The sequence below is a fragment of the Podarcis melisellensis genome (genome assembly GCF_964234715.1).
Source record: "Podarcis melisellensis genome assembly, chromosome: 11".
Classification (NCBI taxonomy): domain Eukaryota; kingdom Metazoa; phylum Chordata; class Lepidosauria; order Squamata; family Lacertidae; genus Podarcis; species Podarcis melisellensis.
This window is the reverse complement of record NC_138543.1, coordinates 35373356-35388787: the sequence shown is the minus strand read 5'-3', so window position 1 is coordinate 35388787 and position 15432 is coordinate 35373356. Positions and strand designations below refer to the sequence as shown.

The window sequence follows — 15432 nt, the reverse complement described above, 5'->3', positions numbered from 1 at the left end:
GTGCAGGGCCTGAGGCAAAAGGTGAGCAGAGCTTCCAATGTGACTCTTACATGTGTACAGTATAGTAGACTTTGTTTCAGCCACACACAAGTCAGAGATTTCTATACACCCCTCCCCCTCCATCTTGAATCCAGGCAATCAAGAGGCCTTATCATAGTCCAAAGACACATTCAAGTCAGGCAAAAGCACTCAAGGACAAAATGGAGCAGAGTTGTTAAGCAGCATGACCTGGGGATAGGTTTTGTGACCTGGGGAGAGAGATCCCTGAGGGCCAGAAAGACAGAGGTTCCCTGAGATCCCCCACCTCTGCTTAAAAATTTAAAAAGCTGCCAGTCCTAAGCTGTAGCGGTGATGCAGACTTCAGATAGTCAGCTTTTCTGACTGGGTTGCTGTCATGCCATCTCTGTTTGCCTTATTCGAATCATGGAGGATGAAAGCTCTTCAGGCTTGCCTGCTTCTCAAGTACTAACAGCCACATACCCAGGGTTGTTTGAGAATCTCAAGAAACAAACAAAAAAAGTCGGCGCGGTTTTGAAATCAGGGGTTAAAATCAGTGCCGTTTTTGAAAGTTTCAGTCTGCCATCTTGATTGGGATCCATACATAAGTGAAAACCTGCTCCTCACAACTCAAAATTTTGTTATGACATCACCTTGCCAACAAAGGTCCGTATAGTTAAAGCTATGGTTTTCCCAGTAGTGATGTTTGGAAGTGAGAGCTGGACCATAAAGAAGACTGATCGCTGAAGAATGGATGCTTTTGAATTATGGTGCTGGAGGAGACTCTTGAGAGTCCCATGGACTGCAAGAAGATCAAACTGATCCATTCTTAAGGAAATCAGCCCTGAGTGCTCACTGGAAGGACAGATCCTGAAGCTGAGGCTCCATACTTTGGCCACCTCATGAGAAGAGAAGACTCCCTGGAAAAGACCCTGATGTTGGGAAAGATGGAGGGCACAAGGAGAAGGGGACGACAGAGGACGAGATGGTTGGACAGTGTTCTCGAAGCTACCAGCATGAGTTTGATGAAGCTGCGGGAGGCAGTGGAAGACAGAAGTGCCTGGCGTGCTCTGGTCCATGGGGTCATGAAGAGTCGGACACGACTAAATGACTAAACAACAACAACAACAACAAGAGGCCTCCAAACTGCATAGAGAACAACCAGCCTTCGAAAATGAATAGCAGAAGAGATATACAAGAGATATTCATCTGTGAGTTCATTAAACAGCTTGGGGCATGCTAAACAATAACATAGCAGTACGTTTGGGCTCCTTCTCTCCCCCCCACCCGAACTGTTGGCTACAGCAAAGAGAGAGATGGGACACAAAGGCTAGGCAGAACTTGCTGACATTTAGCTCCTCCTGTACCATCTCCAGTCAAGCTGATCGTCATAAGAACAATTACACAACTTTAAGGATTCAGTGCTTAAGTTTGCCTGCTACCTCTCCACCTCTCTCCTTTTGTGTTATGTTTGTTAAACAGTACTGTAAGCCTACAGCAGCCTTTGCAAAGCTGGTGCCATTATCAAAATGTTTTGGCCTGCAACTCCCATCAGCCTCAGCTAGTCCCGGTAACGTTTTCTTTCTCCTATTCACACCACAGAATTCAAGCATCTTAAGGAAACTGATCCTTGTAGACTAGGCTATTTGGACTAACGGCAGCAAATCTTCAGAGTCTCAGGTGGAGATCTCACCTGAGCTATCTCTTCTCCCAAAGAGCCCGTCTTCTCTGAGGGTAGGCAGCATACATTGAACCCAAGGATCTTCTAAGCGAAAACCACCCACTCTGCCATAATTCAGAAAGCAGACTACAAATAGTAGCAAAAAGGGAAAGTGGTTTTGCTTTTAAAACAATTAACATGTGTTCCATGACAACATGCCCTCCCCCCCTTCAGTGTCCAACTGCCCACTGCCTACAATAATCCTATATGGATTCTGTTATAATGTGGCATCAGTTTAATAGCCATGTGTAATAAAACCTTAGTCATAATTGAATTCACACTTTTCTCATAAAGCTGTTGGAATGTAACTAATTTGGCTATAGTTATGATCTTTAAAATCTGAATGGTGCTTTTTACTGAAGAGTTGCTGCAGGACCTCGTTATCCCGTGGACTTTAATATGCTGAACACAGTTAAGGGACATGATTTCATCTCTCATGGATGAGTTCACAGCCATTGCACTCCAGTACCTGGATGTGTACAAACTGGATTCTTTAAAAATAAACAGAAGAGAGTGTGGCTGTGATTCCTTTGTTCAAATCCACCATAAGGATGAGGGAAAATTGGGGGTAAATTGAAGATTGCGACTCCTCCAATATGAAAACAAACACATTAGAAAAACAAGGCTATAATGCCATCTGGGGGTTCATGGAAATATCACAGCTACTCTGCTTTGGAAATTTCTCACTTAGAACCCTGATCCGACAGCCCGTCTGACAGCCAAACTAACCTGCTCTGAACTCCATTAATCAAATTGCAGATGAATATGTGAACAGCGCCATATTATTAATCATTGTTTTCCAAATAACATGGTGGGAAAATAAAATGCAACACTCAGGAATAAACAGTGAACCTTTTTATGGTTCATTGTTGACTGTGTGCGGTTGATGCCTACAAGCCATTAGCTAAAAAGCCTGCATCAGAATGAGACAATGGATAATATATGGTATATTTCTGTCATCACCAAAACACTCATTAGAAATACTGTAATTATGAATGAAAAGCTATTAGGGATGCTGTGGGAGAGATCAGTTGAATTTTATTCTACACCACGTCTCTCGGCTCACATTAAGCAATCTACAAGTTCTTCCTTGAATACAAAAATGACAAAAAGAAGGGCTCAATTAAGTCACCAAGTCATATGCCAGCAAAAGCTCCTTTTAGCTCATTTGCATTAAGAGCTCTCCCATCAATAGCAATTTTCTTTAAACACAGGGGATGGAACTGAGGCTTTGCCTGCCAGCCTACCTTTCAGTTCCTTATTCTGCTTTTTATTTTGCACTAAAGTGGGCCTTGGTCCTTTGGGATGTAGGCTGAGAACCGGGCTTGTCAATTTTAATATTAAAAAAAATCAGGGCAGAGTGACTCTGAGCATATACTAAATTCCAATACAAATATCTGAAGGGGGTCTGTGGGCAGAAGGCGGATCTGGATGATCTATTGGTAGGTCCCCCAATGATTTGCAAAATCATTTGCCCCACAAGCAAAATTATATTCCTGAAATGAATAAATCTTGGGGGAGCCAGGAATGGGATTTTATGTGTGAAATGACCATGAGCTTTTAAACAAACTACTGAACTCAGAATTATTTAATTCTAAGTCTCAAAGAAAGATGTGCTCTCCTAAGCCCACATTCCCAGCATGCTTGCACTCCTGTCTCAGCAACGTCTACATTGGCTTGGTCATGTTCACAGAGTGGAAGATGGCAGGATCCCCAGGGACATGCTGTACAGGGTGCTGGCTTCAGGCACCAAGCCCATTGGCAGACCATCTCCACATTTCAAAGATGTATTCAAATGTGACATGAAGGCTGACAATATTAACCCTGCTGTGGGAGAATCCCTTGCAGACAACTGTAGTGGATGGAGACAATCAAGTCATTTATGCACAGCAGTGCCCAGAGGAGAAATGACTGCTGGGAGTAGCACAAAAAGAAGAAATGCCATGGTACACCTGCATCAGCACATCTGGACGCCTTCATCTGCCCCACCTGCAACAAAACATATCTCTCCTGTATCAGTCTCTACAGTTACAGCAGGACCAATTGCTCTTCAAGGGTTTGACATCACCCCAAAGGCACACTCTTCCATTGTCTCCCAAGATGGACAGATGCCAAAAACATCAGTACTTGTTTTACACCAGGCTCTGGTTGGTGGAAATTCTAATAACCCAACCAAGCAGCTCTTGCAAGTCTGCCCACCCTAGATCACATAGGAAAATAGGAAACTGCCTTATACTGAGCCTGGCCATTTCCCACACCCCATGTGCACTGACCTGAGATACCAGCAGTGAACGGTTTCAAGAGAATTTACCTCTTCATTGGCTGACACAGAGTAGAAGGGGCTTTTGTCCCATATAGCACTCCAGGTGTTGGGATATAGGGTTTTCCCCAAATCTGTTTTTCATGGTGTTTTTTAAAGACCATTAAAATTATCCATGGTGGAATTGAGCAAAAATGATCAAGCAGGGATTTAGTCCCAGTTTCAGACCAAAATCTGTAACAGCCAAGTCTGTACAAAAGTAGTCTCAAAGAGCAAACTGTGACACCCTTCCTGATTATTTTTTATCCTCCTGAGATGATAATACCATGTAGTATCCATTGTTTATGGCTCTCCATACAAAGGTATCTGAAGAAGTGTGCAGGCACACGGAAGCTTATACCTAAAACTACTCAGTTGGTCTCTAAGGTGCTACATTTTAATTTTTAAATTCTTTTGGAAGGATTCTTTTAAAGACTTTCTTAGATCATATAATTTTTTTGAAGACTTGATTCTTTTAAGGGAGTTTTTAGGTTTTTAAGAAGAGTCTTTTTAACTATCCTTTTAAAGAATTGTTTTAATTTATTTTGACTTCAGCAGACCAACACGGCTACCTACTTGAATCTCATACAAAGGTTGTTATGGAGAAGTCTGTTTGCACTTTCTTTCAGTTTTCAGTAGATGCACAGTCCATAAATCTGGTAAATCTTCATACCACCCATGTTCTGCACTGGTCGGTTGGGTTTTCTGTCCCACTTTTGTTGTGCTATAGCTCAGGTGTGCCCCTCGAGACAGCAAACTCTGGGGGAGCATCACAGAACTAATAAAGCAGAATGAGGTGTGGACAGTCCAATATATAACCTCCCTGCTCATGCATTATTATTCCATCAATGACATCTTGCAGAAGACTCCCGCAAAAGAACCCACCACTCTGGCGAGGACTGCTCCACGTGAGGGCATAAACCATTCTGCTATAAATATACAGTATACACAAATAAATCGAAATTTATTACAGCTGTATGGCACTGAACCCGGGACTCCCACCTTTTAAACGGGTTTTTTTACAGACTTTAACAGCTGTATGTCAAGCAGAAAACCAACACGAGCTTCTCCTGGCACGGAGATACATTGGGGAGGAAAACTGCTCCTGGTGGTGATGATGATGATGATCTTGTTATTATACCTGTTATTACTCTGTCCATATAAAAAGTGGTAACCCTAAACTGGAACACCAGCGCCTTAAGCCTCTCGTACATTTACACATACAGAATAGGAGATCTTCGTGGGCGTGTTTAAAAGCATGCGCGTCACAGGGAGGGGATCGATGATTCGGTACTCGCACGCCTTCGCCTAGCTCGCGAGCGTGCGGCGGTCAATCCTAAAGGCTGAAAGCGTCGGAAGACGCGTCCCTGCTTCGTTTTGTGTTGTTCACTGAAGATTCGGGGATCGATTAAGTCGCCGACGCTTTGCCTCAGATTAAGCACGCGCTAGCGAGTCCCTTTTTGAAGGAAAACAGCCCCGCGTCCTATTCGGCCGGCGGCGCGCGCAGTCCAACGGCGGCTACGTCGTGCGGCGCAGGGCGGACGGAAGCGAGGGACGAGTCCTCACAGCAAGAGCGTCAGCTGACTGACTGGAGCCGCGCGCGGGGCGAGGGCTGCGGCTTCAACCCGAGGCGAGGGCGCGTCCGCGAGGGCCGCCCGGACCCCACCTCTCGCGATGCTGCGCTGGCTCATAGGAGGGGGACGCGAGCCGCAGGGATTGGCCGAGGTAAAAGAGGCGGTTGGTGTGGGCGCTTGTGAGGGACTCTCGAGTCTCATTTCGGAGCCCTGCGAAGGCAGCAAGCAGCTCTTGCTCAATGTATTGCTGGGTGGAGAAAGGGCCGCTTCCTCAAATGACGCGTTCAAAACACGAACGCTTGATAATACTGCTTGTTGTTTTCCTCCGATAGTCTTTTTGCAGTGATGATAATAATTAATTTGGTGATGCCTATATTATTAGTGTGCATAGATCAAGACCAGTCTTGGTGGGTTCAGATTACCAACAGTATATCAGAATTTAAGCTATTATAAAAGAATTGCTTCCAGTATTGCCTCCCACAGTGGCCAGTCAGAGATGCCTGTGATGTTCACAAGTAGCACATGGTAAATGTAGTCATTTAGTGTTTGCTCTCTGGTAATTAGGCATACTTTCTCTAGACGTGGAATTTTCCTTTTAGCTACGATAGATAAGTCATTTGTAGAGTACTGTAATTCTCCATGAAGCGAAGCCTGCTTCTTAAAAGAATCCATCTGTGCTAATTTGCATCACAACATTCTGAGGTAATGTTCCTTTACTCAAGTCAGCCTTGTAAAATCAAAGTATTTACTAGCTGCCTCCACCCCACCCCAATGTATTAGTCTGCTGAGGACTAGCAGAGGAGGGATTTTGCTGGCAGCCCATTTGGTTTCTATACTGATCACAGAGGAGGGATGGAGCACTTCATTCCTTTCTTACTGCACAGAATTCTAGGTACTCATCCGCATACAGTGCCTTAATGCTTATCACTGGGCAGCAATAAGTATGCTTATTATTGCTGGTGCTTAAATACAAGACTGAGTTAAGTATGTGTTCCGGTGGGGGCACTTGGTTTTGTTTATAACCTATCACTAATCAAATTAATTGATGGCCTGAGCTCTATTGGAAAAGATACAGAAAATAAAGACATTTATATATTGATACCATTTCTAATAAATCTTAATGTATTTCGGAAGAAATTATGTTATGTTTTTTCTTTGTCCTTCCCCAACTAAAAACCACTGATTTGTTAAACTTTTCTTCCTTAAGAAGATGCTTCTCACCCCTTGATCATTTTAGTTACCATGTTCTGTAATTTACCGTACCTAAATGTGATAACCTTTCTGAGACTGAGCAACTGGAACTGCATTCCAAATGTGGGTATACATATAATGACAATATTTCGTAGAATTGTAGAATTGTAGAGTTGGATGCCCCCAAGGGTCATCTAGTCCAACCCCCTGCAATGTATGAATCTCACTTAAGGCGTCCATGACAGATGGCCATCCAACCTCTGCTTAAAACCTCCATGGAATCATTATATTTATAATTATTGCATGCATATGTAATGGCAAACCATGACTTGGCATCATGAGCATAACGTGTGAGGGGAGATCAGAAACTCTTGATTTCAGTTTGCAGCAAACCATAGTTTGCAGTTATGTCTAAACCTGGCAAACATGGATCTCAAAGCCATGTTTGAGTAACAGCTTTCTGGGTTTGGCCAAAATGACAACTGATTTTTTACAGAGAAAGGGTAAAGTGTCAGTGGAAGTCTGATGCTGCTTGTGATCATAATGTCAAACCACCGTATCAAGATACTGGCTGCATTTGGATTGGTATTAAGATATTGAGCTGGTTTGCATGTAAATCTAAGCCAAACTTAGTGTGAACAGATGTATTCATGGAGAGGAGACTGACTGTTTTGCTCCTCCAGGTCTGCTGCTGCTGCAACACTGCTGTGAGCAAATACATGGTTTGGTTTAGTGTGTTGTCTGAATCCAGGCTTGTGGTTTATCACAACAGTTGTAATCTCTCTGAGAACCGTCATGCTCATGCATTCATGCTAAGCTATGGTTTGGCTAGCAGTATGTGAAAACCAGTTCAGTGGCCGTGTTTGGGTGATCAGATAATGTGATGGGACGATGAGCTGCTTGTGCGTAAAATGCAAGTCCCTCAGAGTTTGATCAGGCTTTCAAACCTCTGCCTGTGACGGAGCCCCTCCAGCATGGCTGCGTCAATCACTAGTAGAATCCGAAAGTGGCTGCTTTCGGAAACGTTTCCAACATAAAAGCTCCTTAACGGAAACACGTCGTCTGGCCTCTCGGCGTGACAGTTTCCGTCGAGGTGTGGGTGTCCCTATAGGAGGTCCTGAGACCTCCCCACTGGTTTCGCTTGAAGCGTCTCTGAGCCATCCCTCCGACTCACTTTCCCTTGGAGTTCTTGCTCGCCCTCTACTGGTTCCCTCTTCCGCTGCTACTGCTCTCTCACCCTCAGTGAGCCTTTGCGCCTCCGGCGCTTTAGATGTCAGTTCCCTGACATCCACCTCCCCTCCAGGGCCCCCTTCACCCCCTCCCGTCTCCTCTCCTACTGGCGGTGAGGAGGTAAAACCCTTGAAAGAACCTCCCTCATCTTCCGACGTCGCGAACACTTCCTTCCACTTGTTGCTGTTCCTACTCTCTAGGTACTCTTCGTCATCAGAGTCCACTCCCTCTTCCAACTCCGACTCCGCGAACCCTTCCATTTCCTCTTCCTCATCGGTGGTGCCGAAATACTCCCTCCTAAACCTTGCTATCGGCTGAGGTTTCCTCGGGAACCTTTGATGGAACGTTTCTGTTAAAACCTCGTCATTGACTTCCTGCGCACTTACCCAGGTGTTTTCTGACTCCGGTTCCCCTTCCCACGCCACTAAATACTCCACCTGATTTCCCTTCCACCTGGAATCGAGGATTTCCACTACATGGTTGCGGCGTTCCCTCTCTTCCAAGGCTGGTCCCCTGACGTGCTCCCCTTCACCTCCTCCCCTGTATGGTGACAGTAACGACCTGTGGAACACTGGGTGCAATTTCATGTGATTGGGTAATCGGAGTTTGAAAGCTACCGGGTTGACCTGCTGAATCACCTCAAAGGGTCCCAATCTTCTGGGCCTCAGTTTCTTACAACCCCCTTTGAACGGCAACCCTTGGGTTGACAACCACACTTGATTCCCCACCCTTATGGTTTCACCTTCCCTTCTGTTCTTGTCTGCCTGCTTCTTATATTGTGCCTTAGCCCTTTCTAAGTTGAGCTGGAGCTGCTGATGGATGGCTTCCATCTCTTCTACAAAATGTTCAGCCGCTGGGACGCTCCATCTCTCCCCTCCTTCCCCTGGAAATGCCCTGGGGTGACACCCGTAATTAGCCAAAAAGGGACTCATCCCTGTGGACACATTCTCCGCATTATTGTAGGCAAATTCTGCCAACGCCAACTTTTCGACCCAATCGTTCTCTCTGTCATTGACATAACACCTAAGATATTGTTGAAGAATGCCATTTGCCCTTTCCGCCTGCCCGTTGGTTTCAGGGTGCCGGGCAGTTGAAAAATTGACTTCCACGTGTAACAAGCTCATGAGCTTCCTCCAGAACCTGGAAGTAAATTGTTTGCCTCGATCTGAGATCACCCTCGAGGGAGCCCCGTGCAACCTAAAGATATGTTCCACAAACAACTTCGCCGTTTCTTCCGCTGTGACTGCATGTGAGCATGCTACACAGTGGCACATCTTAGTTAACAGGTCTACTACTACCATGATGGCTGTTTTCCCCTTGGACCTTGGCAGATCCGTCATAAAATCTATTGATATCGCTTCCCAAGGCCGTTCTGGTGTGGGTAAAGGTTCTAATAACCCTGCCGGCGCCCTTCTTTCCCCTTTGGCTCGCTGACATTGGTCACACCCTCTTACATACTCCCTTACATCTTCCCTCACCTTAGGCCACCAAAATTCCCTGGTAACCAACCACATGGTCTTGTGTTGCCCAAAATGTCCCGCCGTGGGGCTATCATGCAACTGCTTGAGTACTCTCCCCCTCAATTCACCTTCGGGTATATACAGTGCCCCTTTGTAATACAATGCCCCATTTCTTTCCTCAAAACCTCCGGGGCTCTCGCCCTCCCCCCTGAGACCTCTGAGCTTATCCTGGGCATATTCATCATTTTCCGTTTCCTCCACCAGTTCTCGTTGCCCCACCATCGCCGCCCCACACACCCAGCGGTCCTCCGGGATGACATGTCTCTCTTCGATCACCCCCTCCCCTTCCCAATATTCTGGTTTGCGTGAGAGCGCGTCCGCCCTGACGTTTTCTGGGCCTGGCACATAACAAATCTCAAAGTTAAATTTGGAGAATTCCTGTGCCCATCTCACTTGTCGTTGGTTGAGCACTCGAGCTGTTCTCCAATACTCTAAATTTTTGTGGTCGGTGCACACTTGCACCTTGTGTTGTGCCCCAATTAATAAATGTCTCCACCTCCGGAATGCTTCGTGAATGGCAAGTAGTTCCCTGTCATACACCGTGTAATTCCTCTCGGACTTATTCAGCTTCCGCGAGAAGAAGGCACACGGTCTCCACTCCGACGCACTCCTCCCCGGTTGAAGAAGGACCGCCCCTACCGCCCGGTCGGATGCATCTGTTTCCACTCTCATGGGTTTTCGTAAATCCACATGCAGAAGTTGTTCTTCCGAGGCGAAAGCCCTTTTCAGTTCTTCAAAGGCTCGATCCGCCTCTGCCGTCCAAACAAATTTCTTCTTGCTGCTGAGACAGTCGGTGATGGGCGCCGTCAAGTGGGCAAAGTTCTTGATGAACTTCCGATAAAAGTTCCCAAATCCCAAGAATCTTTGCACGTCCTTCTTGGTCTTCGGTGTCTTCCATTCCAGTACCGCTTGGACCTTGCCTGGATCCATGGCCAATCCCTTGTCTGACAAGCGGTACCCCAGGAATTCCACCTCCTTGGTATGAAACTGGCACTTCTCCAGTTTCACCCACAGCTGGTTGGCTTGCAGCCTGCCCAACACTTCTCGAACGTCCCTCACATGCTGTTCCTCATTTTCCGAATACACCAACACGTCGTCTAAAAAGGCCACACAATTCTTGTAGAGCAAAGGTCCCAGAACGTGGTTTATAAAAGCTTGAAAACACGCGGAGCCCCCTTGTAGACCGAAGGGCATAACGAGGTATTCAAAGGCTCCCAACGGGGTAAACATGGTGGTCTTCCATTCATCTCCCTTCCTTATGCGTATCAGATTGTACGCCCCCCGCAGGTCCAGTTTTGTAAAAATCTTTCCCTTCCTTACTCTGGTCAAAATGTCATCAATTCGGGGCATAGGGAAAGCCAGGGGCTCCGACACTGCATTGAGGGCCCTGAAGTCACACACCAGTCTCGGTTTGTCTGTGTTCTTTTTGTCCACAAAGAACACTGGGCTGCCCCCCACCGCTCGGGACTCTCTGATGAAACCTCGCTTCAAGTTTTTGTCAATGAACTCCCTCAGCTCCTGCATCTCCCTGTCTGACATGGCGTACAGCTTGCCAACTGGGAGTTGGGCCCCTGGGAGTAGGTTGATTTGACAGTCAAAGGGTCTATGCGGTGGCAGTTTGTCTGCTTCCCTTTCGCTGAATACGTTGCTCAGATCTGCGTATTGCGGGGGCACCTTCCCTTTGTCCATCACTTCCATCCCCGCTAGGGTGACTCTGTCTCCTCCCGAAACCTTCCCCTCCTTGCAGTGTTCTAGGCAATGCGCTGACCCAAAGGAGACCACCCTCTGATGCCAGCCCACTAGCGGATCGTGTAGCGCCAGCCAGCTCATCCCCAAAATGATGGGCGCTCCTCCCAGGATGGCCACATTAAACGCTATCTGTTCGGTGTACCTTGCCACTCTCATTATCATCGGGACAGTCTGTTGGCTAACTTCTCCCCCCAACAGCTCTCTGCCGTCAATCGTAGTCACCTGCAAGGGGTTACTTAAAGGGATAGTCTGTATCTGGTGCTCAGCTGCAAACTCCTTACTCATGAAATTACAGGAGCTGCCTGAATCCAAAAGCGCCTTGACCTTTAGTGGGTGTCCGTTTGGCAGTTCTAGTAACACCTCTATCACTAAAGCGGGTCTGGGGGGTTCTGGCATGGGCACTTTCATTGCTCTTTGGCCTGGCTGCTGTGCCCCAACGGTGGCAGCCAGGCGTTGGCTTTTACTTGCTCCTTGCCTTCCTCTTCCTTTCCCCCAACAGCTCCTGCCATCCCTTGCCATTCCTTTCTTTGTGGGCAAACTCTGGCAAAGTGCCCTGGCTGTTGGCAGAGATAACATCTCTTGGCGCTCTTTCCCTCCTTTTTGCGCCCTTCACTGGGATTTGAAACTGCCCGCGCCCGCGCTGTTCCAACTTCCATCGGCTCTGCCGGCGGGAAAGGTGGCTCTGGAATGTCTGGAATGCGGAACTCCCTCCAACGGTCTCCCTTCCCTTCCCGCTTTTCCATAGCCCTCGCCTCCTGGCGCGCTCCTATGGCCAGCGCAGATTTGGTTAACTGGTCCATAGACTCCGCCCTGGGGCCCCGGGAAAGCTCATCTTTGACGGTTGAAGAAAGCCCCTCTTCGAAAAGCATTTGGATGGGCTCCGCCGATAGGTCCCACCCCAATTTGTGAATCAACATGGTAAATTCAGTCCAGTACTCACGGACAGATCTGCTTCCTTGCTGGCAAGCCATTAACTGCCTTCGCACCACCCCCTGCTCAATATCGCTGGAAAACATCAGGTCCATGGCACGAAAAAACTTCCTCGTGTCCTTTAAGATCTCATTATTCGCTGCCATCAGGGGTCTAACCCAATCTTTCGCCCCGGATTCGAGATGGCCAATCACATACGCCACTCGCGATTCCTCATCGGGGAAGTCATCAAACTGCAAGTTTAGAGCGTATTGCATCTCTGTTCTAAAGGCATGATAGTTCCTGGGATCCCCCCCGAATTTCTGCACCAATCCTGGCACCTTTCTGGCGAGCGGGGTGGTTTTCTCCTTTCCCTTTTCTGCATCCTGAGCCCTCCTCTCCTCAAGCCTCGCCGTTTGCAGCACCAACTGGATCTCCAACGCCCTGTACCTTTCTTCCAGGCTTGGACCTCCTCCAGCTGCTCCTGCTTCCCCGGTTCCGGCTGGATTGCTCATGATGCTTCTCCCTGCACAAGCTGGCTTTCGGTGACTTTCGGATTGCTGTGATGGGACGATGAGCTGCTTGTGCGTAAAATGCAAGTCCCTCAGAGTTTGATCAGGCTTTCAAACCTCTGCCTGTGACGGAGCCCCTCCAGCATGGCTGCGTCAATCACTAGTAGAATCCGAAAGTGGCTGCTTTCGGAAACGTTTCCAACATAAAAGCTCCTTAACGGAAACACGTCGTCTGGCCTCTCGGCGTGACAGTTTCCGGCGAGGTGTGGGTGTCCCTATAGGAGGTCCTGAGACCTCCCCACTGGTTTCGCTTGAAGCGTCTCTGAGCCATCCCTCCGACTCACTTTCCCTTGGAGTTCTTGCTCGCCCTCTACTGGTTCCCTCTTCCGCTGCTACTGCTCTCTCACCCTCAGTGAGCCTTTGCGCCTCCGGCGCTTTAGATGTCAGTTCCCTGACAGATAATATGAAAATTGAACAAGTTTCATGTGCCTGCATTCAGCTGCTTTGTATGGTAAGTGAACAGAACTATAAAGTTTGCTGAGTCCCCGCTACCAGTTCCCCTTTTTAATCATATTTGGTACAGTATAAGACCCCTTACCTCATCCAGCAGTAACACATGGCATATTGGTTCCTTCCTCCAGGATAAAATGCTGGAGGGATAGCTGCTTTATAGTTAGCACCATAGTTAGAATTTTAAAGCTATACACTGTGGAGGATTATTGAGGAATAAATCATATTGCAAAAAAGAAAACAAGTAATTAGAAACATCTGTTGATGAGCTAGAGAGATTAAGATAACAAATTTGTTGATTTACAGTTTTATTTTTCTGACTTTGTGGATTTCTAGAAATCTGTACAGACCATTGGCGAAGAACAAACACAAAATCCCTACACTGAGCTGCTTGTGCTGAAAGGTCATCATGATATAGTGCGGTTTCTAGTGCCAATAGATGATTACAGGTAATACATTACTTTCATAACCTCCTTTTGCACCATAGGGATGATTTCGCTGAAAGTCTTAAAAATCGAATCTTCTGTTTCTTTTCCTCAGAACTGAAGAATATGTGACAGGTAGCTTAGATCTAGGGTGTACATTGGGAAGGGGAATCTTTGCAAAACGTTTAGGTGAAATCTAATTAAAATATGCCCCCCACTGATTTTGACTTAAATAGTATTTTTTGCCAAAGTATTGGCAGTTTACATACTAAAGCTTAATGCGTGAGTGAGCCATTTATTACAGAAATTACATTACATATTTTCTCTCAGTGCACTACTGAGCCAGTTTTTAGGCACTCATCAGTGATTTTCCTACCTTTGGTTGCAACTTCTTTATACTTCATGTGACACAGTAATGTCAGAAAAAATTATCCCATAACCGCCATAAATATTGTTGGAGTTTGGTGCCTTTTAGTGCATTCCCTTTAATATAAAGTTTTACACTGAGAAAACTATCTTCATTATTATATTTGTTTATTAATATACCGCTTGTATGCCAAAATGGCTACTAAGTAGTTACATCTTCGCATTCAGATATAAAGCTACACGCACAAGCAAACATGAGAAGAGCTGAGCCTTAGGCTTGTGTACTTCCTTTTCTCTCTCTTTCCCACTTCCTTCTCCTTGCACTTCATGGCTTCTAAGCTGACTTCCCGTTGTCACCAAGCAGCTTGAAATATATCTAAAAATATGGGGAAAATGCAAAGCTGGTTCAAAATACTGGGTGTTTTATAGTCAGATTACCAAAATGTTGTATATGTACCGAGAAAAAAATAATGCATTTATCTAATATAAGCAGTAAAATAATTCTTATTCTTTGACTAGTTTAATTTGGTAGGTATTCCAACTTTTTAAATCTTTTGCGTGCATATAGTCATTAAGAGCATTGTTTTAACCAGGCACCACCACCTTGTTTGATTCTTTCCAATAGCATTAGCATTGTTACTTGGTTTCTGAAATGGTTTTATTTAGTTTTCATAGTTTTTTCATTGCATTTTTGTCGACTGTTGTAAGCCAGGTTTCACGCTTCAGCTCTTTAGATAATATCATCTTATTGAGAATTTTGCAGAAGGATTTTCTTGTTTTCTCGGTGGCTCAGCTAAAACCAGTGAGTGGAAAATTTTCTCAGATTGGTTTCTGAAGATACTAAATAAATCCTGTATCAACCTAACCGACAGCTGCTTTTCACTTCTTTTCTTTTGTGTTTTTGAACATGAAGAGAGGGTCATATTGATTGCAAGATCACTAAAGAAGGCTAAGCCTCAGCAAGAGTCTTCCAAAAAATGGAATGAGATAAAATTGCAAGTAATACTCTAGCATTTGACACATTAAACTAGACTGAATTCATAACACACTTTAAGAATAGCTTTTTCTGTTGCTCGTTTGACCATTTCTTGCTCCTCCAGGAAGCAGACAAGGTTATAGAGGATGGTGATCATGACTGGAAAAGAATCAGGTGACCCATGAAACACCAGCTTGGTGAAAAGAATCCATTTGTTGGATTGGTAGTTCAGCTATGAGCCCTCCATGTGAAATCCTGGGCTTCATATTTCAGACTATTTTAAAGACTGTGGTTCATTTTTGAATTGAGATATTAATAATAATAATAATAATAATAATAATAATAATAATAATAATAATAATAAAAAATAACAAAAACAACAACAATAACTTATTACCATATTTTTTGCCCTATAAGACGCACTATTTCCCCTCCAAAAATGAAGGGGAAATGT

General features: G+C 45.6%; 1 protein-coding gene across 5 annotated transcripts in view; it reads left to right on the top strand.

Moving 5' to 3' along the window:
• Nucleotides 1-5312: 5312 nt before the first annotated feature.
• WDR41 (WD repeat domain 41) overlaps nucleotides 5313-15432 on the top strand; it is a 28914-nt gene continuing 18794 nt past the window's right edge. For 2 of the 5 annotated variants that reach the window (XM_081929425.1, XM_081929424.1), the window contains exons 1-2: nucleotides 5313-5741; nucleotides 13548-13660. In XM_081929425.1, the coding sequence (XP_081785551.1) occupies nucleotides 5691-5741; nucleotides 13548-13660 (164 nt within the window). In that variant the 5' untranslated portion in view covers nucleotides 5313-5690. Of the gene's footprint in view, nucleotides 5742-5796; nucleotides 6116-13547; nucleotides 13661-15432 lie in introns of those variants that run through there. The other 3 variants (XM_081929427.1, XM_081929423.1, XM_081929426.1) reach the window with 3 other exon arrangements.